Here is a 27,196-nt window from a genome sequence, read left to right on the forward strand (position 1 = left end):
CATATTAACAAATGTTCTTATCTTTGGTATTAGAGTAAATAATAAATATTGCGAATAAAAGAATGTATTGTACAGAAGAGAAATGACAACTAGTCACCATCATAAATTGATTCTCTAAAACCGCACAGCAACGTTATTAATGTTTCGCTGACGTGTCGAAGGAATCAATTGATCGATGTTCCACTGTCATTCTCTCTACACTCATAATACATAAAACTGAACTTCGTGAAAGGGTAAAACTAAACGCAGCAGACCACTTTCGTCCTCCCTTCTGATCGGAAATCAGAAAATCGAGCGCAAGCGCGCCGCTTATTTTTCCCCTTTAAACAGTGATCAGACAATTTAGTCTTAAACGAGCGTTCAAGCATCAAGCATGCAAACGTCAGGCATAAACAATAAAAAATTCCGTATAACGGACAGCGAGTACGAAAAAAACGTGAATTTAAGTATCCAATGGAATCTTTGGTTATTAAAATCCATAGGCCTTTGGCCATATTCAAATTCCATTTCAAGAATCCGACGATACTTCTACTGGTTCATAAATATCACTTGTTACAGTCTGATCAGTTTTCTCTTTATTCCCTGCGTCTTATACGTTTTCCTCGAGATAGAAGATACTTACGGTAAACTGAAACAATTCGGCCCTCTGATTTTCTGCGCGATGGCGTTCGCAAAATACTATTCTTTGATCGTACACACAGCTGACATTCGTGAATGCTTGGAACGAATCAAATGGGATTGGAAGAACATGACAAACAGAGAAGATCGCGAAATCATGACAGTGAACGCGAGTTTCGGACGAAAATTGGTGGTCGTCTGCACCTTATTCATGTACAGTGGTTTCGTATTTTATTATATCGCTATACCTATTAACGTGGGCAGAGTAGCAGCAGAAAATGAAAGTCTTACCTTCATTCCACTGGTATTCCCATTTTCAAGTTTTATCGTTGACACGCGTTATAGTCCTACGAATGAGATCGTTTTTTCGATTCAATTGGTGGCTGGTTGTTTGATGCATGGCATTACATCAGCGGCTTGCAGTTTAGCGGCTGCTTTCGCGGTTCACGCTTGCGGTCAGATGCAGGTGTTGATGAATTGGTTGAAGCATCTCGTAGACGGTCGATCGGATATGAGCGAACGTGTAGATGGTAGAATCGCTGACATCGTGTGCCAACATGTCCGAATCCTAAAGTGTGTAAATGTTTATTATTTATTTATGCGTGTAACGTTTATTTATTCGTAATCGTTCATTAAGGAAAGAATTTTAATCTTTCGCACTCTATCGACGTTGCTTTAATGACGTTGATAAGGCGAAAATTGTTATTTGATTTTCACTGAAAATAGAAAAAAGAATATTATCTGTACTATATTTATTCAGAATCTTTTCATCGTTATATTCGTAATCTTTTTCTTTTCGTAATATAATGTTCAATTTCAAAAGATTTCACTGTGAAAGTAAAAGTGAAAAAAGTGTTGGAATTGCTGGCCGATTGTATATAGAATTTTTCGGAGTGCAGAGGCTTCAAGGAAAAATTGTTAATAAATTTATAATCGTTTGTAGACTTTTTCTACAAAACTTGTGATATTGTTTCACATTGCATGACTCTAATATCTGTCAATGTGTATCAGAAAATATCGTCGATTGTTTCAGATTTTTGACGCTCATAGAAAATACGATACAGCAAATTTCATTCACCGAGTTTTTAGGATGTACACTAGATATATGTCTCGTTGGATATTACGTAATCATGGTATGATAATTGATAAACTTGATCTAAGGTTCAGATCCTATTAATCTCGATGATCCTAGATCCTAAAATATACAAATTCTCCTTTCGTATTATAGGAACTGAAATCGAATGACGTCACGAGCGCCCTAACTTATATGATTTTACTTATATCGATTACATTCAATATTTTCATATTTTGTTATATAGGCGAGATCGTGACTGAGGAGGTAAGTTTTCACGTTTAAATAAATTTCTATTAATCGAGTAATAATCTAAAACTCTATCTTTTCGAATGAAAAATATTTTAACGACAAAATATGATACGATAGTGTAGGAAAATTGGCGAAACGTCGTACATGATTGAGTGGTATCGATTGCAAGGGAACAAGAAGCTTTGTTGCGTGTTGATTATTGCTATGTCGAATTGTACGATAAAATTGACGGCTGGGAACATCGTAAACCTAACTATCAACACGTTCGCTGATGTATGTATGAAATTGTTATTTGAATCTTTTTTCTTGCGTAAGAATTAATTAAAAAATTTTTTTTAACAAATAGGTTGTTAAAACGGCAGTCACTTTTTTAAACGTACTACGAAAAACGACTTAAATGGTTATTTCATAATGTGAACATATTTTTTATGATTGTTGATGTATATCCATAAAAAAAAAAATCTTTACTGTTATATCACACGATTTTCAGTGTGTTTTACATGTTCGATGTTACTTGTGGTTGTTGTTACTTGTCTTCAATATTATACATTTTTTGTACTATTTAGGATGAATGAAAATGCATGTTTTATAAAGGTATTGAAGAATAAAAAAGATGTGAGAGACGAAAGAATCGTCATGCTACTAGAATATTGTTTGTATTATATCGTCTGATGTTCTTTCAGTTTCTGACTTTGTTAGAACGTATCTTTTTGTACATATTGATCGTCTGAGAGGTATTCTAAAAAATTATTGTGTTTATGATCTCACCACTTAAAAATATATTATGATACATATAAGGTATCATACGATTGTCTACACAGCTATAAAAATACTGTTCAATTTTAAACACTGATGAATAGAACGTTAGAAAGGACAAAAATTAGATATCGATGAATCGGAAAAGGTCCATTCTGGCATTTGAGACACAATGCCTATTGTGTTCCTCGACTTCCAATTTCAATTTTTGTATTCCCACTTCAATAATTGTATTGTTGGATACAGAAATAGATAGTAGCTTTGAAAAAAAAGCAACACAGCAGTGCATAAAAAATGAGATCGAAGAAGACGAAGAACTCAGGTTGCAATAAACAGTGGCAATTCTGTTCCATCAACGTTAAAAAAAATCAATCTATCGATGTGTCATCGCGATTCTGCTGCAGTCCACACTCATAATGCATAACAAGAGAAGTCCCAAACAGGGAACTTTTATCAACTTTTATTCCACCCTTCCGAGAGAAATTGGAAAAGGCGGCGCAAGCGCGTCGATATTTTCCTTGGAACAGTCATCAACTTATAAACAGTCAGTATTAAGAGAGCTTTCAAGTTCTAACAAAGCAGAGTAATCATGTCGTCTATCAAAGTCGACCAAGATTACAAGAAGGGCGTAAATTTAAGCATTCGAAGCAGTCTTTGGATATTAAAACTGATCGGCGTGTGGCCAAATTCTCGGGACGCTTCGGCGGTAAAAAAGTATTTTCGCGTGCTATTAAACGCCATTTATTACGCTTTGATCATGTTTCTCTTGTTACCTGGAAGCTTGTACGTAATTCTCGAAGTGGAAGACGTTTATAACAGAATTAAACTATTCGGCCCATTGAGCTTCTGCGTGATGGCGCTTTTAAAGTATTATCTTCTGATACTTCACGAAGAAGACATTCGCGAGTGCGTTGAACGTATCGAATGGGATTGGAAAAATATCACGTACCCTAAAGACAGAGAGCTCATGATGACGAATGCTAACTTTGGAAGAAAACTAGTCATCGCGTGCACCTTTTTCATGTACAGTGGTTTCATCTTTTTTTACATTGCTGTACCGATGAGCGTTGAAAGAATACCAATAGAGGAAACCAATGCAACATTCATCCCCATGGTGTTCCCCTTCTCGAGATTTATCATCGACACTCGTTACAGTCCTACGAATGAGATAGTGTTTTCTATTCAATTTTTGGCTGGCGCCCTGATGCATGGTATAACTTCAGCCGCTTGCAGTTTGGCTGCAATATTTGCTGTACACGCCTGCGGCCAAATGCAGGTGTTGATGACTTGGCTAAACCATTTGATAGATGGTAGATTAGACATGCATGATTGCGTCGATCAGCGAATCGCCAAGATCGTGAGTCAACATGTTCGAATATTGAAGTGTGTAAGATGTATTTGTCGTACGGTAAAATCGCGTAGCATTATTATCTTGTAATTCCTAGAATTATACTGCTACTTTTTAATTATACTATACTACTGGTTCTAGGTTTAATTTTCGAAGTATGAACATTGAATTTTTATATTTGAGTATGCAATTTTAAAATCCACGAATAAAGATTGTTTGATTTCTAAAGCTTGTTACATTTAAGACTTTAGGTTGGAAATCAGCTTTGGAATTGTGCTAATGTTTCGATGTTTCAGATTTTTATCCCTTATAGAGAGAGCGCTTCAACAAGTATCGTACGTGGAATTTTTAGGATGTACGTTAGATATATGTCTTCTTGGATATTATATCATCATGGTACAAAATTTGTGGATATCTAAAACTTACAGTTTACCAATTATCGAATGTTATAAACATACGTATATATCTTCTTGATATTGCAGGAATGGAATTCGAATCATCTAACAGACGTCATGACTTACAGTGTGTTACTTGTATCCCTTACATTTAATATTTTTATATTTTGTTACATAGGAGAACTCGTGGCTGATAAGGTAGAAGCTTTTTCGAAATTGGCATCATCGTTTTGTACACAATTGTGATATATTTTCTAACAGTCTAGAAAAGTAGGAGAAATGACGTACATGATTGAATGGTATCGATTATATGGAAAGAAAAAACTATGTTGCGTCTTGATAATCGCAATGTCCGATTCATCGAGAAAATTGACAGCAGGGAACATGGTGGAATTGTCTATGAGTACTTTCTCCGATGTAAGTATCAATTTAGAGATCATTATAATTACATTTCTATAAACTGACCAAAGTATTCTGTGCAAATAGGTAGTTAAAACATCGGTTGCTTTCTTAAACGTGCTACGAACATTAACTTGAACATTCTTGGAAACACGATCTGATGTAGAATCTATTATTCTTTTTTTTTTATCAAAAATAACTTAAGTAATTACTGATCTTCTTCTTATGAAAAATAAGAATCGTACGACGTCGTTGTCACCGTGTTAAAACCTAAGAAAAAGGTATTTTGATTATAAAGATGAATAAAACAGTCCACAGCTCAAGTTGGTGACATAGTAACACTCTCTTCACTTTCTCAGTTTTCACTGTGATTTTGTTCTTTTATTTGAGAAGCGGAAAAAAACGATAATACACGCACAACAATCGAAGACTACGGATGAAGAACGATAAGTCACATTTTCCATTTTTCACACGAGAGCAGTTTTACAATTCAGTACGTTCTCAATTAATTCCATGATACCAGAATTTTCCTTTTACTTATCTTTTCACAGTCCCTTTATAACATTAACAATATTGCTTATCATAGCATTGCAATAATGAAAATATTAAAGCAATATTTACCTTAACAGTTACAGTCTTGACTTGTACAAAACTTCTTCGACAATATCACTAGATCAACAGGTCTCTTTTTTACATTTAATTATCTTATGCGAAAATGATACTTTTTAATTATAAGATTATGATGTTAAAATTAAAAAATCGTCAAAAATATATTTATCATGTTTTTCTGTGATCTTGAAATACCTTCGAGGAATATCAGTAAGATTGATTTACTGACGCTTGACAAGTCAATGAATCGATGTTTCGCCGCTATTCGCCCTACCATATGCATTCATAATGCGAAAAAGCGGGGAAGATTGAATCCACTGGAAAAAATAAACTTTCGTTCTCCCCTTTTCGAGAGAAATCGACACGGCAGCGCAAGCGCAGCATTATTTTTCTTAGAATAGTTACAAACTACGGCAATAGTTAGTATGAAGGAAACATTTGAACTTCGATGATGCAAAAATCAGTAACGAACGGCTCGTCGTATCTTACGACGGACCACGACTGCAAGAGGAACGTTGATTTGAGTATTCGGTACAGTCGATGGATTTTGAAGCCAATCGGCGTCTGGCCAGCTTCTCCTAACATTTTGATGGCAGAAAAATATTTCTATCGGTTCATAAATACCATTTGCTATAGTTTGATTTGTTTCCTCTTGGTACCCTGCAGCCTGTACTTAATTCTCGAAGTGAAAGATGTTTATAACAAAATCAAATTATTTGGTCCGTTGAGTTTCTGCGTGATGGCGTTTTTAAAGTATCATCTGTTGATCCTTCACGAAGATGATATTCGCGAGTGTATCAAACGCATCGAATGGGACTGGAAGAATATTACGTACTCTGAGGACAGAGAAATCATGATAACGAATGCGAATTTTGGAAGAAGATTGGTTATTATCTGTGCATTTTTTATGTATAGTGGTTTCGCTTTTTATTATATCGCCATACCTATTAGCGTTGGAAAAATTCCTGCGGCAGATGTCAATGTGACCTTCATTCCTCTGGTGTTCCCTTTCTCGAGATTTATCATGGATACTCGATATAGTCCCATAAACGAGATTGTATTTTCTCTTCAATTAGTAAGTGGCTGTTTGATGCATAGTATTACGTCAGCGGCTTGCAGTTTAGCTGCTATATTTGCGGTGCACGCATGTGGCCAGATGCAGGTTTTGACGAGCTGGCTGAAACATTTGATCGATGGTCGGTCAGATATGTATAACAACGTCGACAGCAGAATCGCCAACGTCGTGAGTCAACACGTTCGAGTATTGAAGTGTGTAAAAATTCTGGACTTTAGTAAAATGAGAATAGTAGCTCGGGATTGAAAATTTCAGCCTTTAATTCGGAAACTCAAGCTGTTTGATTTGAAATCTATGAAACTCTTAGTTCCTACCTCTGAACATACGTCGCAATCTGAACTTTTAAATTTGAGAAATTTAAATCCCTGAAGTAACATCGCATAAAAATCTGAAATTTGAATATTACAACTTGAAAATTTCGATTGGCAGAATTTTACAAAAAAAAAAAAGAAAACGTCTGAAGTCCTGAGTTGAAAAATTTAAATTTCAGAAATTATGAAGATTAAAAACTTCTAAATTTAGAAACTTGAATTTTGTTTCTAAAAGCTGTAAAAACTTCAAGTTTTAAAGAATTTCGAATTCCTGATGTTACGAAGGTTGACATCAGTGTTATCGATAAGCGATATTGATTTACATTTCAGCTTCCTAGCGCTTACAGAGAAAACACTGCAACAAGTGTCATTCGTAGAATTTATTGGTTGCATGTTAAACATATGTCTTCTTGGGTACTACGTTATTATGGTAAGGGAACAAGACACATATATCGATAAATATATATAAACTTCATGCACGGTTTACCGGTGTTTTAGGAGTGGAGTTCCAGTCATTTAACCAGCGCCATAACGTTTTTTATATTACTAATATCTCTTACGTTCAATATTTTTATATTTTGCTATATAGGCGAAGTGGTAGCGGAACAGGTTAGATATTTTTGTAATTAATTCTTGAAATTTCCTTAATATCATACTTTTTACATAATTTTTTCCAGTGTAAAAAAATTGGGGAAACATCGTATATGGTTGACTGGTATCGAATATCAGGAACTAGAAAGCTTTGCTTTGTACTAATCATGGCAATGGCTAATTCGTCGATTAAATTGACGGCTGGCAACATGGTTGAACTGTGCTTAACTACCTTCAGTGACGTAAGTATGAAATTATTTCAACCGCATTCATGAATGCCTCACTTCAAAATTTATTTCTTGTACGAATAGATTGTTAAGACAGCGGTTGCATTTTTGAATGTCCTACGAACATTGACATGAACGTTGGTTAAAGTAAAATATAGTCTAAATACTACCTGTATAGTGTCTCAATATATTACAATGAAATTTATTTGCGCTGTTATTGATTCATTATGTTATAATCGTCATTAAACGCAATAAATATGTTATACCAATTTTAATACTGCTGGGATCCTCGAATTTGCTTGTCTCGATTTCGCCTTAACGTTGACGAGAAAGAAGACTTCTAACGTTCCAAGAAAATTCGTTAGTATACAAATTGAAAAGAGAAATCACGTATACATTTTGCAACAAACATAAACAATTTTCCACGCTTTAAAATGACCCACAAAATGTAGAAGAGTTAATACATACGCGAGCCTATATCTCATGTTACCGTGTTCCATCCTTTTTTTTTTAAATTCCTACCGTCACAAGAATATTCTTCGCTCAATTTGATAATCAACAATAATCCCATTTATAAACATTTTGAAGAAAACATCGAGAACGTATTACATTAGAAAGTATGAACATTAGAAAGTATGAAAAGTATGAAAAAAAGTTCATGTTCTACAAATTGATTCCTTCAATCTGTTGGCAAACACGCAATACAGTTTTAAAAATCAATGACCCTAGATATCATCCATCCTGCCGTAATCGTAACGCATGAGGTAACATAAGCAAAATCCCAAAGGACTTTGAAACTATGAAAAATAATTCATGTACTTTCTTTCTCCCTTTGGAATACGAGCGCACGCGCAATATCACTTTTCATTTGAACTTCCATCGAACCGCGAGCAAGCTTAGTTGCAAGCAAGCTCTCGAGTATCAACGATGAATAAAGAGAAACCTGTTGTGACCGAGCATGATTATAAGAGAAACGTGGATTTGAGTATTCAGTGGAATCGTTGGTTGCTGATACCAATTGGTACTTGGCCGAATTTACGTAAATCGTTACTAGGAAAATATTTATCTTCGCTCATTAATGTTATTTGTTTCGGTTTAATCGGCTTCATGCTTATATCGTGTACTCTGTACCTCGTTATAGAAGTAGAAGAAGCGTATCATAAAATCAAAATGATTGGCCCACTGAGCTTTTTCCTAATGACGTTTATGAAATATTGTCTTTTGATACTACAAGAAAATCACATCAACGAGGGATGCGAACGCATCGAATGGGACTGGAAGAATATCGAACATCACGAAGATAGAAATATCATGGCACAGAACGCGAATTACGGACGAAGATTAGTGGCCATCTGCACCTTTTTCTTATTTAGTGGTTTTGCGTTTTTCTACATTGTTGTGCCTGCTAGCGTTGGTCAAGTGGTAACAGAGGATGGAAATTTGAGCTTCGTCCCGTTACCCTTTCCTGCCTCGAGATTGATCGCTGACGTTCGTTACAGTCCTAGTAATGAAATTATCTTCTCCATCCAAACTCTAACAGGTGTCGTAATGCATATTGTAACATCAGCGGCTTGCAGTATCGCCGCTGTGTTTGCAGTGCATGCTTGCGGTCAGATGCAAGTATTAATGAACTGGCTGGAACATTTGATCGGTGGTCGATCCGATATGAGTAATATCGTGGATGAAAGAATCGCTAGCATAGTCACTCAACACAATCGGATACTGAGGTGAGTAAAATTTATTAAGTAATTATCTCGTGACATTTGTTTTATTTTCATTCAAAATATAATCCAAGTGATATCACAGTATCTAATCGGATAACCCACTCCTTTATAGTATGTATGGATATGAAATGTAATATTTGGCACTTGAAAATTTGTATTCCTCGATCTGATAATTTAAAGACTTCGTGAACGTGCGGTTTTGAGAACTTAAAAATTTGTGATAGTATATGAAATTTGAAAAAATTTAGAAATTTCAGAATCTAGGTGGTAGGATAGTTGAAAATTAAAAAATTTGGAAATTTACATTTGCAATTTCGATAACTGGGAATCTGTTTCGTTCAGTTATAGTGTTTGCAATTTACATTCATCACATTTCAGATTTCTGGCGCTCACCGAAAATGCGCTTCAACAAATATCTTTCGTAGAATTTTTGGGATGTATGATGAACATGTGCCTTCTCGGATATTATTTTATAGTGGTATGCACGCAACAAAACTATCAAATAAACATGCATGCAAAGATCTATTAACATCTGTATTAACATATATCATATCAACCAATACACTATATTAATATTGGTTTTACTTTCTTGATGCGACAGGAATGGAGTTCGAATGATATTATGCAATCGATAAGTTACATGATCTTAATGATATCGTTCTCTTTCAATATTTTTATATTCTGTTATATAGGTGAACTAGTTGCTGAACAGGTACATGCAATCGTATTTTAATAAATTTTTCACACAAAAGACCACACTATGGCAATAGGAATTAATAAAAATGAATATCTTAAAATAGTGCAAAAAAGTTGGTGAAATGACATATATGATCGACTGGTACCGATTGACAGGAAAAAAGAAGCTTGGCTGCATTTTAATCATTGCAATGTCCAATTCGACGATAAAATTCACCGCAGGAAATATGATTGAATTATCTATTAGTACTTTTAGCGACGTAAGTGCGAGACTATTGATGTTTCTTACGTAAATTCGCAAGTTAATAAAAAATATTTTGAACGAATAGGTCGTTAAAACGGCGATGGCTTTCTTAAACATGTTACGAGCATTGACTTGAACATTTGAATAATATAACCATTTATTCTTGGTAATATATAGAAATTTATTAGAACTTTATGTGTCTATATATGCTGTATTATAGAGTTAATGAAACTAATATTTTCAGCATAATGAGAAAGTTTATTATTAGCGTAAACAACATGATTTCATTATTCCTTGTATTAGTCCCTTCAGTCTCGATATTTTGTAGAGTAATCCATAAATATTCTAATATTTGAGTTCAGTAAAATGCGTTTCAATTTAAGTGCAGTATATCTTAAAGAATATATTTCTTTTACCAATAATTTAGGGCTTTCTGATGAAAAATTATATCTGCGGTAAATATTGTCTAATTAGTTAGTCAAATTTATTTTATACATACAAAAACGCACGTACAAAATTCATTATTTAAAGATCCAAAAGACACTTATCATGCACTCTATCAACTTGCTTCCCTCATAAAAATGATGGAAATCGCAGGCTAAAAACTATACCCTAAGGTACATCGATTCCAATTCACCGTACAACTTTAGTGGATAAATCAATGAGCATTCTCCGTCTGTACCATTACATTTATTCGTTAAATATTCTCGCCATGGCACAACTTTGCATACCCGGTCGAGAAAAAAATCGCGCATGCGCCATTTTACCATAGCATTATACCTGAAACTTGAGTTAGTCACTCCACAAACGATCTCCGCGAAGTAATCATGTTGGACTTGACTAGCGAACCACGGATATCCAACGTTATTTACGCTCGTGATTTCGAATATAGCATCCAGGTGAATCGCTGGTTAATGCAACCAATCGGAGCGTGGCCGAGGCTTGCTAAGACAACCAGAACGCAGAGATTATTCGTTAGATTGTTGAACTTTATTTGCCATTCGTTGATTATCTTCATGATCGTACCTTGTATATTGTATATTGCGTACGAAGCTGAAAACTCGAAGACGAGGATGAAGGCCATTGGTCCAGTTAGTCATTGGCTGATGGGAGAACTGAATTATTGTTGCCTCTTGTCGAGAATCGACGATATCGTCCGTTGCATAAAACATGTGGAGCGCGACTGGCAGATCGTCGAAAATGAAAACGATCGTGAATTGATGTTAAAGAACGCGAAGATCGGGCGTTTCATCGCGCTCGTAGCTGCATTGTGCATGCACAGTGGCGTTCTAGCCTACACAGTGACTAATGGCTTTAAGAAGATGGTGTTTCATCTGGGGAATGACAGTTACTCCATGTACCCGTTACCTTATCCGTTTTACACGAATTTGTTGGACGTTAGATTCAGTCCAGCGAATGAGATCGTGCTCACCCTGCAGCTCCTTTCTGGGTTCGTCGTGACCTCTGTCACGGTGGGTGCTTGTGGCTTAGCAGCTGTCCTAACGATGCATGCAAGTGGCCAATTGAACGTGGTGATGGCCAGGTTGGACAATTTGGTGAATACGAAGGAGGAGGAGAAACAGGAAGAACAGAAAGTCGCTCAGAGGAAGCTTGGGATTATCGTTGAACATCATCTGCGAACATTAAGGTTCTTACTGGTTATTATGTTGTTATTTGTGCATATATGTCTCATTTAATGGTATGGATTATTTGATAATATCAATGACACTATGTTATTTCTTGTCTTTTTTTTTTTCTTTTTGTTTTATACTTCTATTTCAGCCAAGTATCCTTTTAAGACTTGCAAAGTATGATAAAATTGCAAGTTATTGGGTACTCGTATACGATTTATTTATTGATACAGCATTTTCTAGAATACGTTCTTATTTGATTCTTCTGTTGATTATTATTTGCATTTCTAATTCAGATATGTCTGTCATCCGCAATGATAATTGTAAGGTTTACAACCTAGATTTATTGACTATGGTCAACATGCTTTTGAAAGAATGGACGTTTTTTTTTGCAAATTATTAAGATTTAGAAATTCAAGTAAGACACTAAATAAATGAAACACGACACTACTGTGTCAATGCGACAAAATAATTTAAGCATGCCTAATCGTAGGAAAAATTATTTATACTAAATTAATTTTCTCTGATGAATTTATACATTTATTATTTTGTAATGTTATTTTGCTATGAAATTTCTATGATGGGTTTATATTACGAAAATATTACTTTCAGTCTCATGGCATCTATAGAGAAAGTTATGAATATGATATGTCTCGTTGAGTTGGTGGGATGTACGATGAACATGTGCATGATCAAATATTATTTGCTCACGGTACGCTTCAAAATAGAACTAAAAAAAATTTATGTATTAGAAATATTTCTATAATATCATCTAGACAGAGTTAAAGTCACTTTAATATTCAGATACCTTCTGACGTAAATAAAGTAGTGTTAAATAGAGAACGGCGACTCATACGTTGACTTTTCTACTTAATTCGCGTAACTATTTATACGACACACATATTTTAATTTCTCAGGAAAAATCGAAGGATGTAATAATTGCATACGCTATACTGTATGCGTCCATGGTATTTAATATATTTATATTCTGTTATATCGGGGAAATAATTACTGAACAGGTAAGAAAGCAACAATAAAGGAGAATTTATATCAAACCTCAAACTATCAAATACACGACAGGGCGAAAGAGTTGGGAAAAAAGTTTATATGACTGAATGGTACCGACTACCTCCCAAAACTGCTCTCGGTTTAGTGCTGGTTATTTCAAGATCGAGCATGGTGGTCAAAATTACTGCTGGAAAATTCGTACAAATATCTATCGCTACCTTTGGCGCCGTAAGTATCGACCAAATATAAAAACGTTTAAGGTACAATTGATCGAACCCTCGATAGAATCTATGTTTAAAATGCTGGGATTTTACATTGATAAACAATTTTACTCAATTTATTATATCTGTGTATAGCCAATTTTTATTTAGCACTTATTATATTTTAATTTCATAGTAGACTGAAATTGTTGCGTAATTTTGATGGAATCTACATCTTATGCACTAGAATTTTACATATTTAATAGAAATATACGTGTATCCTATTTTTCAGGTGTTTAAAACGTCTTTCGCATACCTGAACATGATCCGCACAATGATGTAACCCCTTTAAATTTAAACTAAGAAAGCTACACCGGTCCTAACGACGTCATATTGGTACCGTCGATTGATGTCGCCAGGATTAAATTATTTTCGTTAAATGAACATTAGTAAAATTTTTAAATACTTTGAATATTATAGTAAATGTCGTTAGCAATTGTACTTCCATCGAAGCGAAGAATTTTATTGTACATATCCCCGAATAAGCAGTGCCAGGAGTATGACATAAAATTCGGCCAGTAGTCAACAAATAAATATCAATGTCAGTAGGTAAATGATAATTTCCTGTTAGACAGAAATATAGGTAAAGAAGAAGCAACGCATTTATTTCTATACCCTATACTTTGAAACTAGCAGCGATCCTATCTAACACTTACTTCGTTTCGACACCGTCTCATCACTGTCTAAGGAATCGATTTCATAAATTCATCCCAGCCTCGATGAAACCTAATGTAGCCTAGTAAACCAGCAGAAGCGTTGCGTGCTTCGTATTCTTCGAATCTTCCAATTACAGCCAACTTTCTAAAGCAACTTCTAAACCTCCCTTTGCTCTCCTGCGACAAATTCTAACAACCAGACTAATCGATCGACTATAATACTACTGAAAAAAATCCGCGCAAGCGTTGAACAACTTTGTGTCTACTATTCTGCGGTAAGAGAAGCAATTCAATAGCTACTGCGACTCCGATGAGCAGTCACCATGAACGAATCCACGATTATAAAAACGGACGCCAAAAGCCACAGTGATTACAGTCTCCAGTTAAATCGCTGGTTCTTAAAACCGATCGGTGCTTGGCCATATTTTTCCACCACCTCGACACTCGAAAAAGTCATTTCCGTCTCTTTGATCATCCTCTGTTATGTCGTTATACTGTTCAGCATAATCCCCTGCGTCGCTCATTTAATCTTCGAAGATGATAGTTTTTATAGAAAAGTAAAAGTGTTCGGTCCTCTGGGTCATTGGTTCATCGGTGGAATCAACTACACCAACCTGCTGTTTCGAAGCAAAAATATAAGTGACTGTGTGGAACACATTGAAACTGATTGGCAAATAGTGACGAAAGAGAAACAGCAACAAGTAATGTTGAAACACGCGAAGTTTGGCCGATACGTGTCAGCTATATGCGCGATCTTCGTGCACAGTGGTATCATGTCTTACTGTATAGTAAGTGCGTCCAGTACGCAGATCATTAAAGTTGGTAACGAGACAAGGATGATGCGTTCGTTGCCCCTTGGTGTTTACAACAGGATGATTCCAGTTGACACGAGCCCCGCGAACGAAATAGTCCTCGTAATGCAGTTTCTGTCGGCTTTCATCACCGACTCCAGCGGAATTGGATTTTACACCCTCGCGAGTGTCTTAGCAGCACACGCATGCGGTCAACTGAGCGTGTTAACGATTTGGATCAGTGACTACGTGAATGAAGCTGGTAACAGAAAGGAGGATGCTTCTTTTAGAAAAATTGGAACGATCGTGGAACATCATCTGAGAACATTAGAGTAAGATTCTTATATCTTTTTGGTTAATTTGTTGAAAATAGCTTTTTTTATTGGTGATTATATGTTGGTGTTAATTGCAGTTTTATAGCACGTATAGAAGAAGTAATGAGCTGGGTGTGCATGACAGAGTTGTTTAGATGCGTTTTGGCAATATGCATGGTTGGGTATTATATCGTTACGGTACATATGGGACATCAGATATATGTAGTGTTTATTATGTAACTAATTTTTTAAACTGACATTGAATAATATTAGGTTGTCCCAAAAGTGTCTTTCTTTTACAATCATGTCTTTTACAACAATGCATCTTTATACAAACATGAAACCCAATCAGTCAAATGTTGTGCTCTTTACCTTAATAGTGCAAAATGAATCATACATAATTCAATAAAATAATATAAACCAACAACTGTTACGTATCTATTATTTTCTTATAAAAGGAAAAAATCTTTCTGGACAATCTAATACGATATCAAGCTATCTTTATACTATATTAATACTACGTGAATATATAAGGTGCACCGACTCTTTTGAGCATGTTTTTTCACTATGTTTTAGAGGAATAACTAACGAAAATGTTTGAAATTCTTAAAAAGTTATGAGAAAAATATGACGGAAAACAAATGTACACCGACTATGCTAGAAAACGAAAATTGACAATCAATGTGGTCACTAGCTGTTAATATTCCATTTCAAAATGGTTCTTGTTCCTGTCAATGATAAAATATTGAATTTATTACTGTATAAAGATGATTTTGATATTGTTTTACCCCAGCGAATCAATCTCAAATTAATTCTTATTTGGTATATTCAGTATATCACATAAGTATAGTAGTTCTGAATCAAGGAGTTATACTTTAATGAAGTATCAAGCTTGTATCTATATAACAGATTTTTCTTGTTTGTAAACACGTAAAACATAAGACAAAGCTTCGTCCAAAAATATTTCTTGATTGCCCTATATATCACACGTATGTCGATAGTTTCGTTCCTAATCGTAGATATTTATTCAAAATATTATTACGAATACACGAACTAAAGTGACAAATTAAATAGAAATTTGTTTCACGACTACTTTATATTGGATGTTCTATACAATTTTGTATAATATATGTATTCCGCGTAAAATCATCAAAATTCGTAACCCACTCATATCACATCTCCATTTTTCAAATCAAAAGATCCATTCTGATAAAATTCGAAATTTTTTCAGAAGATATGAATATACTTATTTCTAGGAATGGTCCGATCATGATGTTCGAAGCCTTACTTCCTATTTCATAATATTTGCATCAGTTACTTTCAATACATTTCTACTATGTTATATTGGTGAATTGCTAACAGAACAGGTACCGGTGACTCGTTAACGCGAAGATGTCCACCGATCCAGACCAAGGAATCCACGATTAATCGAATGAATTGTTGACAGTGCATGAAAGTCGGTGAGATAGTTTATATGACAAATTGGTATATATTACCTAGAAAAAGAATCCTTGAGTTGATTTTGATCATCGCACGATCGAGTGTGGTCATTGAAATCACCGCAGGAAAATTAATTCACATGTCCATACATACGTTCGGTGATGTAAGTCAAATGATTATCTGTTACCTATGTATACGCATTTTTCTTTCCAAACTATAATATTTGCTATTCCAGGTGATGAGATTGGCATTTGCGTATCTTAATATACTGTGTCAAATGACATAGCTAAATGCACTTCTAATGAATTTCTTACTCATATAATTTTGTAGATTAAATCGTAGAAATTGAAATATAAACAATGGTAACACACTTTAATGTCTCATAATTCTATTAACATGAATATTCTTTTTAAACTTTATTCTTTCTTTGAGATTATTGATAATATTTCCTTCGTATCAAATCAAGCAATGTCAGACGACATTCGTTCAAAAATATCAAATCAAATCTTAGAGATGGTATTACAAAGCAACGACACTAAAGAACTGACAAAACCGACTATAAGCTTTTGTTACATAACACAATTCGATTAAAAAAAGTTTGAGTACACAGTGAAAATGCACTTTGCGTGCACACGATACCGCGAAATAATTTACAAGTTTATTCAACTGTTCTGAAACAACTCCAACCGACTGGAATCGATCAGCGAATAAGTACCTAAAAAACTTGCGCCGGAGTCCCCACGCATTGCCTTTTGATACATTAATAGTCTCTACGATCGCAATGACGACTACATTTCACGATGACGAACCAGCCCGTGACAATAGGAGCAAGCGCTAAGGCCAACAGTGACTACGGTCTCCAACTGAATCGATGGTTCCTAAAACCAATCGGTGTATGGCCGTCGTTTCCCTCTACTACGAGATTCGAGAAGATAGTTTCGATTACATTAAACGTCATTTGCTACTCTTCGATAATACTCACTACGATTCCTTGTTTGGTACGCATGTTTTTAGAAGACGAGAGTATTTATTTGAAACTAAAGTCGCTAGGTCCCGTGAGTCATTGGATCGTCAGTGGCGCGAATTACACTACTTTACTACTGCGGAGCAAAGATATACGTCAGTGCATGGAACACATGGAAGCTGACTGGCAAACAGTGACCAGAGAGAAGGATCAATGGGTGATGCTAAAGAACGCGAAATTCGGTCGCTATGTAGCAGCTTCGTGCGCTATTTTCATGCAGAGTGGCATTATGTGCTTTATTTTCGTCGCAGCAATGGATACTGTGGAAATTCAAATTGGAAACGAGACGAGGATTTTACACGTGTTACCTTGTGCAGTATACAAGAAGCTAATAAACGTCGATGAAAGTCCAACGAACGAAATCGTGCTCTTCTTACAAGCGTGGTGTACTATGATTGCGAATTCCAGTACAGTTGGAATGTTCAGTCTTGCAGCTGTTCTAGCTGCTCACGCGTGCGGTCAGCTGAATGTAGTTATGGTATGGATCACTGAATTCGTGAACGAACCGAAGAAGACAGATGGTCCTAACAGCATTGGAGTTATCGTAGAGCGACATTTGAGGACGCTGAAGTAAGATTACTCGTATTCTTTTTTGTTGGTTTCGTGATAGTGAACACTGTGATTATGTTACATGATAATTGCAGTTTCATTGGATATATCGAGAATCTGATGAACCGGATATATTTTTTAGAGATATTTAGATGCACGATGGACATATGCATACTGGGTTACTACATTCTTTCGGTATACATCAAACATTCTCTCTCAATGTCAAATTCACAGTGTTCACAAAAAGTATTTGCGCCCCATTGCACGTATTATTAATTAATTAGAACCAAGTATGATAAATCTCCTATCATTCAATATTACTTTCATATAATTAAAACTTTAATAAATAAAATGAAATACACAACTCCATTAAAAGGGCGCTTCATTGGAAAATGATGTGCAGATACTTTTTGGAGTCATTGTAAATTAGTTTTTATATATAACTATCTTATTCCTTTTGCGTGACACTTCCAGGAATGGGCTGATCAAAACGTTCAAAGTCTCGTTACGTATATTATGATATATATTTCAATCGGTTTCAACGTTTTTCTAATATGTTACATAGGTGAAATATTGACAGAACAGGTATCAGGCGCATATTAATATTTGACATAAATGCAACATATCAAAATCGTAATAACGACTAACGAAATTCAATTTTTCACAGAGCAAAAAGGTTGGTGAAGTAGCTTATATGACAAACTGGTATTACTTACCCGATAAAACAATCCTCGACTTGATTTTGATCATCGCGCGATCGGGTGTGGTCGTTCAAATCACTGCTGGAAAAATGGTTCACATGTCTGTCTACACATTCGGTGATGTAAGTCATTTTGATCCTTTTATTTACATCTGTGTGTCCGTCTACATGAAATATTCGCATTTCAGGTGGTAAAGACCGGTTTCGCGTATTTGAATCTCTTACGACAAATGACATGATTAAATACATTACTAATTAATTTTTTAATTGTGTAACTTTTTGTAAACGATATTGTAAAATTTGGAATACAAACAATAGCAACACAGAATCTGCATCTAATGCACTGGAATTTTATACATTTAATGTACATATACGCGTATTTCATATTTCTTATTTGTTCCTCTCATTACTCATTATTTTCCTCGCATTACTATCTCCTCAATTTCACATCAAGAATGAAATTATATCTCATCATTAACATACTGATTGTCACAAGTGAATTTCCAATGACGTCATAGTGGCCACTGTTTACTGTCGATACCAGAATGGAAATATTTACATTAAATGTATAATTGTACTTGTAATGTGATTAATACTTTTAGTGTCACAGTAAGTAGTTTTATCAATTTTGTTTATAACACAATTACAAATTTTATCTTGCATATACCAAAGGAATATTTCCATTCCTTCAGTTTGAAACTAGCAACGGTACAAATTAACACTTATCGTTTCGACGCAATCTTCCAACAGTCTAAAGAATCGATTTCATAAATACTTCCCTGCCTCGACTAAACCCAATTCGATCTCGTGAACTACAAGAAGCATTGCGTGCTTCGAGCTCTTCGATTCTTGCAATTATTCACAACCTTCTAAACCAACTCCCAAACCTACATTTGTTGTCCTATCACAAATTCTAACAACTAGACAAATCGATCGGCTTTAATAATACCGAAAAAAATTCGCGCAGGCGTTAAACAACTTCATGCTGTTATTCTCCTGTAAGAGAGGCAATTCAATAGTTACCGGGGCAGCCACAATGAGCGAATCCACGATCATGAAAGCGAACGCCAAAAGTCATAGCGATTACAGTCTACAAATAAATCGGTGAATATTAAAACCGGTCGGTGCTTGGACATATTTCTCCATTACGTCGACACACGAAGGCGTCATTTACTTATTTTTAATCGTTCTCTGCTACGTCATTAGACTGTTCAACATAAACCCTTGCGTCCCACTCTTAGCGCGCTTCTTCCAGATCGCAGTACGACTTGGCGGAGAAACTTGTTTCTCTACATTTGATGACGCTGAGAAACTTCTTTCTGGTCAGAACCGCTTAATGCGATCTATCTTTAATAAGCAGATTTTCGACAGGTGATCCCTTTAGAAACTCGAGATTTATTACCCTCGCAAATGCTATTGAGGCTGAGGGAAAAACTTGGACAGAAAAATAATACACGTGAAACTAACCAAAGCGAAGGATAGAGGACTGAGAAAATTTTCTCGCAGGCGCGAGTGTCATAAATCGTTCGCACCGTTGATACAAAAAAGTTTGAGTTTTACTTGCTCTTGCTTTCGGCAGACACACCATAGGTCCAGATATTATTCTATTTATGTTTTTAATTTTTGTTACATTCTAATGAAACACCACAAAACTTATATCCACATAACAGTATTTTCTTATATGTCCATATACGCTCAAAACATATTAACAAGGCTTCGTATAAAAAAATGGATCATCCTGTATGTATGACGATAGCTTCATATTCAAACTATTTTGTGCAAAATGTTGTTACCCACGCATGAACTTAACTAGAAATTTGTTTCACTGAAGTTTCTAACTACTACTTTATGTTGGATATTTTATGTATTTATGGATATTATATGAATTATGCGCACTTCTTCATAAATGTCGCATCAATGCATTAAAAATCGCAACCTACTCATATCGTATTATAATCTTCGGTAACAAACGATTAATGCTGATAAAATTCGAAATCTTTTCAGAAGATTTGAATGTACTTAATTCTAGGAATGGTCCGATCATGATGTTCGAAGCCTTCCCTCTTATTTCGTAATATGCGCATCACTTACTTCCAATAAATTTGTATTATGTTATATTGGTGCATTGCTAATAGAACAGGTACCAGAGACACGTTAACCCGGAGATGTCTAGCGATCAATACCGAGAAATCCACGACTAATCGAGTGAATTGTTGACAGTGCATGAAATTCGGTGAGAGTTTATATGACGAATTGGTTTTTCTTACCTAGAAAAAGGATCCTTGTGTTGATTTTGAAAATCTCACGATCGAGTGTGGTCATTGACAAATTCACATGTTCATACACAAGTCCGGAGATGTAAGTCAGATGATTATCTGTTATCTACGAATGCACATTTTTCTTTCCAAACTATAATACTTGCTATTCCAGGTGACGAGATTGGCATTTGCATATCTTAATATACTGTGTCAAATGACATAGCTAAATGCACTTCTAATGAATTTCTTACTTATATAATTTTGTAGATTAAATCGTAGAAATTGAAATATACACAATGGTAACATACTTTAATGTCTTATAATTCTACCAATATGAATGTTCTTTTTAAAATTTATTCCTTCTTTGAGATTTTTCATTGGTATTATAATTATAGATAATATTTTCTTCTTATCAAATCAAACAATGCCAGACGATATTCGTTCGACAATAACAAATCAAATCTTAGAGATGGTATTACAAAGCTACGACATTAAAGAACTGACGAAACCGACTATAAGCTTTTGTTACATAACACAATTCGATTAAAAAAAGTTTGAGTACACAGTGAAAATGCACTTTGCGTGCACACGATTCCGAGAAATAATTTACAAGTTTATTCAACTGTTCTGAAACAACTCCAACCGACTGGAATCGATCAGCGAATAAGTACCTAAAAAACTTGCGCCGGAGTCCCCACGCATTGACTTTTGATGCATTAATAGTCTCTACGATCGCAATGACGACTACATTTCACGATGACGGACCAGCCCGTGACAATAGGAGCAAACGCTAAGGCCAATAGTGACTACGGTCTCCAACTGAATCGATGGTTCCTAAAACCAATCGGTGTATGGCCGACGTTTCCCTCTACTACGAGATTCGAGAAGATAGTTTCGATTACATTGAACGTCATTTGCTACTCTTCGATAATACTCACTACGATTCCTTGTTTGGTACGCATGTTTTTAGAAGACGAGAGTATTTATTTGAAACTGAAATCTCTAGGTCCCGTGAGTCATTGGGTCGTCAGTGGCGCGAATTACACTACTTTACTACTTCGGAGCAAAGATATACGTCAGTGCATGGAACACATGGAAGCTGACTGGCAAACAGTGACCAGAGAGAAGGATCAATGGGTGATGTTAAAGAACGCGAAATTCGGTCGCTATGTAGCAGCTTCGTGCGCTATTTTCATGCAGAGTGGCGTTATGTGCTTTATTTTCGTCACAGCAATGGATACAGTGGAGATTCAAGTTGGAAACGAGACGAGGATTTTACACGTGTTACCTTGTGCAGTATACAAGAAGCTGATAAACGTCGATGAAAGTCCAACGAACGAAATCGTGCTCTTCTTGCAAGCGTGGTGTACTATTATTGCGAACTCCAGTACAGTTGGAATGTTCAGTCTTGCAGCTGTTCTAGCTGCTCACGCGTGCGGTCAGCTCAATGTAGTTATGGTATGGATCACTGAATTCGTGAACGAACCGAAGAAGACAGATGGTCCTAAGGGCATAGGAGTTATTGTGGAGCGGCACTTGAGGACGCTGAAGTAAGATTATTCGTATTCTTTTTTTGCTGGATTCGTGTTAGTGAACTCTGTGACTATGTTACGTGATAATTGCAGTTTCATTGGATACATCGAGAAGTTGATGAACCGAGTATATTTCTTAGAAATATTTAGATGCACGATGAACATATGCATACTGGGTTACTACATTCTTTCGGTATACGTCAGGCATTCTCCCTCAATGTCAAATCCACACTGTTCACAAAAAATATTCGCACACCATTGCACGTATTATAACATTTACATATTAGTTAATTAGATCCAAGTATGTTAAATTTCCTATCATTCAATGCTACTTTCATATAATAAAATCTTTAATAAATAAAATGAAATACACAACTCCATTAAAAGGGCGCTTCATTGGAAAATGATGTGCAGATACTTTTTGGAATCATTGTAAATTAGTTTTTATATATAACTATTTTTGCTATAACTATTTTTATATATAATACATTTTGCGTAACACTTCCAGGAATGGGCTGATCAAAACGTTCAAAGCCTGATTACGTATATTATGATATATATTTCAATTGGTTTCAACGTTTTTCTAATATGTTACATAGGTGAAATATTGACAGAACAGGTACCAGGCGCATATTAATATTTCACATAAATGCAACATATCAAAATCGTAATAACGACTAACGAAATTCAATTTTTCACAGAGTAAGAAAGTTGGTGAAGTAGCTTATATGACAAACTGGTATTACTTACCCGATAAAACAATCCTCGACTTGATTTTGATCATCGCGCGATCGGGTGTAGTCGTTCAAATCACTGCTGGAAAAATGGTTCACATGTCTGTCTACACATTCGGTGATGTAAGTCATTTTGATCCTCTTATTTATATCTGTGTGTCCGTTTACATGAAGTATTCCCATTTCAGGTGGTAAAGACCGGTTTCGCGTATTTGAATCTCTTACGACAAATGACATGATTAAATACATTACTAATTAATTTTTTAATTGTGTAACTTTTTGTAAACGATATTATAAAATTTAGAATACAAACAATAGCAACACAGAACCTGCATCTAGTGCACTGGAACTTTATACATTTAATGTACATATACGTGTGTTTTATATTTCTTATATTCCTACTTGTTTCTTTCGCTACTCATTATTTTCTCCGCATTACTATCTTCTCAATTCCACATCTATTCCAATACTTGAAAGTTCTGAAATGAAATTATATCGCATCATTAACATACTGATTGCCACAAGTGACTTTCCAATGACGTCATAGTGGCCACTGTTGACCGGCGATACCAGAATGGAAGTATTTACATTAAATGTATAATTGTACTTGTAGAGTGTTTAATACTTTTAGTGTCACAGTAAGTAGTTTTATCAATTTTGTTTTTAACACAGTTACAAATTTTATCTTGCATATACCAAAGGAATATTTCCATTCCTTCAGTTTGAAACTAGCAACGGTACAAATTAACACTTATTGTTTCGACGCAATCTTCCAACAGTCTAAAGAATCGATTTCATAAATTCTTCCCTGCCCCAACCCAATTCGATCTCGTGAACCACAAGAAGCATTGCGTGCTTCGTGCTCTTCGATTCTTGCAATTATTCACAACTTTCTAAAGCAACTTCCAAACCTACATTTGTTGTCTTACCACAAATTCTAACAACTAGACAAATCGATCGGCTATAATACTACGGAAAAAAATTCGCGCAGGCGTTCAACAACTTCGTGCTGTTATTCTCCTGTAAGAAAGGCAATTCAATAGTTACCGGGACATCGATGAGAAGCCACGATGAGCGAATCCGTGATCATAAAAGCGAACGCCAAGAGTCATAGCGATTACAGTCTACAAATAAATCGTTGGATATTAAAACCGATCGGTGCCTGGCCATATTTCTCCACTACGTCGACACGCGAAAGAGTCATTTCCTTGTTTTTAATCGTTCTCTGCTACGTCATTATACTGTTCAACATAATTCCTTGCGTCGCTCATTTAATCTTCGTAGGTGATAGTTTTTATAAAAAAGTAAAAGTATTTGGTCCTCTGACTCATTCATTTCTCGGTGGAATCAATTACACGAACCTGCTGTTTCGGGGCAGAAATATCAGTGACTGTGTGGAACGCATTGAAACTGACTGGCGGATGGTGAAGAAAGAGGACGAGCAACAAGTAATGTTGAAACACGCGAAGTTTGGCCGATACGTGTCGACTATGTGCGCGATCTTCGTGCATAGTGGTATCATGTCTTACTGTATAGTAAGTGCATCCAATGTGCAGATCATCAAAGTTGGCAACGAAACAAGGACCATACGTACGTTACCTTTTGATGTTTACAACAAGATGATCCCAGTCGACACGAGTCCCGCGAACGAAATAGTCCTCGTAGTGCAGTTTCTATCGGCTTTCATCGCCGACTCCAGTGGAATTGCATTTTACACCCTCGCGAGTGTCTTGGCCGCACATGCTTGCGGTCAACTGGGCGTGTTAACGATTTGGATCAATGACTACGTGAATGAAGCTGGAAACAGAAAGCAGGTTGCTTCTTTTAGAAAAATTGAAACGATCGTAAAACATCATCTGAGAATACTAGAGTAAGATTCTTATATCAATTTGATTAATTCCTTGACAATGACTTTTTTATTGATGATTATTTATTGGTGTTAATTGCAGTTTTATAGCACGTATAGAGGAAATAATGAGCTGGGTATGCATGATAGAGTTGTTTAGATGCGTTTTGGCAATATGCATGGTTGGGTATTATATCGTTACGGTACATATGGAACATCAAACATATGTAGTGCTTATTATGTTAACTAATTGTTTAAACTGACATTGCATAATATTAGGTTGTCCCAGAAGTGTCTTTCTTTGTGTCCCAAAAGTGTTTTTCAACAAACATGTCTTACAACAATGCATCTTTATATAAACATGAAACTTAATCTGTCAAATGTTGTTTTCTTTATTTCAATGGAACAAAATGCATCATACATAATTCAATAAAATAACACAAGTCAAAAAATGTTGCCTATCTAATATTTCGTATAAATCGAAAGAAACTATTGGGACAACTTAATACGATATCAAGCTATCTTTATACTTTATACTACGTACATATGTGTAAGGTGCGCTGGGCTCTTGTGTGTGTGCTTTTTCACCACGTTTTATAGGAATTGCTAAAGAAACTACTTGAAATTCTTAAGAAGTGATGTCAAAAATATGAAATACGAGAGAAACCATATGTACGATGACTATTACTAGTTGCTAATATCCCATTTGATGAAGTTCATTTTGATTTTGTTTTATCTCAACGAATCAATCAGAAATTATGCCTTCCTTGATATATCTTTTCATTCAACGCACAATACACATAAAAGACCTATGAACGAAATGAGACGTGTTGTCACTTCACAATAAATCGGTAGAAGTATCTTTCATTCGTTAACGGAGTACAAACTTTTCTTCGGGCGCACCTGATCGAAATATTTTTCTTACTGGTCGCCTCTGCAGTTTGTCCGCCCTTCTCGAGGTCCAAAGACACTTTCTTTTTTCACCTAATTGGCTGACTCCTATGCTAGTTCGGCTAGTTAGGGATTTGTCTATTGTTCTCGTTGCACTCCGTATTCTCTGCACCCTTAGCGCGCTTCTTTCAGATCGCAGTACGAATTGGCGGAGAAACTTGTTTCTCTACATTTGATGACGCAGAGAAACTTCTTTCTGATCAGAACCGCTTAATGCGATCTATCTTTAATAAGCAGATTTTCGACAGGTGGGCCCTTTAGAAACTCGAGATTTATTACCCTCGCAAATGCTATTGAGGCTGAGGGAAAAACTTGGACAGAAAAATAATACACGCGAAACTAACCAAAGCGAAGGATAGAGGACTGAGAAAATTTTCTCGCAGGCGCGAGTGTCATAAATCGTTCGCACCGTTGATACAAAAAAGTTTGAGTTTTACTTGCTCTTGCTTTCGGCAGACACACCATGGGTCCAGATATTGTTCTATTTATATTTTCAATTTTTGTTACATTCTAATGAAGCACCACAAAACTTGTATCGACATAACAGTATTTTCTTATATGTTCATATACACACAAAACATATTAACAAGGCTTCGTATAAAAAGATGGATCATCCTGTATGTATGACGATAGCTTCATATTCAAACTATTTTGTGCAAAATGTTGTTACCCACGCACGAACTTAAATAGAAATTTGTTTCACTGAAGTTTCTAACTACTACTTTATGTTGGATATTTTATGTATTTGTGGATATTATATGAATTATGAGCACTTCTTCATAAATGTCGCATTAATGCATCAAAAATCGCAACCTACTCATATCGTATTATCATCTTCGGTAACAAACGATTAATGCTGATAAAATTCGAAATCTTTTCAGAAGATTTGAATGTACTTATTTCTAGGAATGGTCCGATCATGATGTTCGAAGCCTCACCTCTTATTTCGTAATATGCGCATCACTCACTTTCAATACATTTGTATTATGTTATATCGGCGAAGTGCTAATAGAACAGGTACCAGAGACACGTTAACGCGAAGATGTCTAGCGATCAAAACCGTGGAATCCACGACTAATCTAACGAATTGTTGACAGTGCATGAAAGTTGGTGAGATAGTCTATATGACAAATTGGTATTTCTTACCCAGGAAAAGAATCCTTGAGTTGATTTTGATCATCGCAA

The 27,196-nt window shown here is 35.5% G+C and overlaps 6 protein-coding genes and 1 pseudogene across 6 annotated transcripts; all 7 read left to right on the forward strand.

Annotated features, from left to right (window-relative positions):
• The first annotated feature begins 373 nt into the window (after nt 1-373).
• LOC117157667 (uncharacterized) lies at nt 374-4,978 on the forward strand. The gene is made up of 11 exons (XM_033335875.2): nt 374-1,191; nt 1,652-1,751; nt 1,847-1,957; nt 2,060-2,215; nt 2,289-2,322; nt 2,945-3,020; nt 3,278-4,081; nt 4,343-4,442; nt 4,529-4,639; nt 4,703-4,858; nt 4,928-4,978. The coding sequence occupies exons 1-11, from the start codon at nt 374-376 to the stop codon at nt 4,976-4,978; spliced, it is 2,517 nt and encodes an 838-aa protein (XP_033191766.2).
• A 922-nt stretch (nt 4,979-5,900) lies between these two features.
• On the forward strand, nt 5,901-10,453 carry LOC117157619 (uncharacterized; annotated as a pseudogene).
• Nucleotides 10,454-11,144: 691 nt separating this feature from the next.
• On the forward strand, nt 11,145-13,205 carry LOC117157676 (odorant receptor 82a-like). Its single transcript, XM_076619142.1, has 5 exons — nt 11,145-11,965; nt 12,561-12,660; nt 12,790-12,804; nt 12,866-12,967; nt 13,029-13,205. The coding sequence occupies exons 1-5, from the start codon at nt 11,145-11,147 to the stop codon at nt 13,203-13,205; spliced, it is 1,215 nt and encodes a 404-aa protein (XP_076475257.1).
• A 990-nt stretch (nt 13,206-14,195) lies between these two features.
• Nucleotides 14,196-16,703, forward strand: LOC117157670 (odorant receptor 67c-like). Its single transcript, XM_076619144.1, has 5 exons — nt 14,196-14,995; nt 15,076-15,175; nt 16,234-16,344; nt 16,425-16,580; nt 16,653-16,703. The coding sequence occupies exons 1-5, from the start codon at nt 14,196-14,198 to the stop codon at nt 16,701-16,703; spliced, it is 1,218 nt and encodes a 405-aa protein (XP_076475259.1).
• A 514-nt stretch (nt 16,704-17,217) lies between these two features.
• Nucleotides 17,218-18,929, forward strand: LOC117157618 (odorant receptor 82a-like). Its single transcript, XM_033335792.2, has 5 exons — nt 17,218-18,011; nt 18,086-18,185; nt 18,465-18,575; nt 18,658-18,813; nt 18,879-18,929. The coding sequence occupies exons 1-5, from the start codon at nt 17,218-17,220 to the stop codon at nt 18,927-18,929; spliced, it is 1,212 nt and encodes a 403-aa protein (XP_033191683.1).
• Nucleotides 18,930-21,704: 2,775 nt separating this feature from the next.
• On the forward strand, nt 21,705-22,502 carry LOC117157617 (uncharacterized). Its single transcript, XM_033335790.2, has one exon. It carries the CDS (start codon nt 21,705-21,707, stop codon nt 22,500-22,502), a length of 798 nt encoding a protein of 265 aa, XP_033191681.2.
• Nucleotides 22,503-24,284: 1,782 nt separating this feature from the next.
• On the forward strand, nt 24,285-25,432 carry LOC117157616 (uncharacterized). Its single transcript, XM_033335789.2, has 3 exons — nt 24,285-25,084; nt 25,164-25,263; nt 25,340-25,432. The coding sequence occupies exons 1-3, from the start codon at nt 24,285-24,287 to the stop codon at nt 25,430-25,432; spliced, it is 993 nt and encodes a 330-aa protein (XP_033191680.2).
• Nucleotides 25,433-27,196: the final 1,764 nt, after the last annotated feature.

Source organism: Bombus vancouverensis, chromosome 6 (genome assembly GCF_051014615.1).
Source record: "Bombus vancouverensis nearcticus chromosome 6, iyBomVanc1_principal, whole genome shotgun sequence".
Lineage (NCBI taxonomy): Eukaryota > Metazoa > Arthropoda > Insecta > Hymenoptera > Apidae > Bombus > Bombus vancouverensis.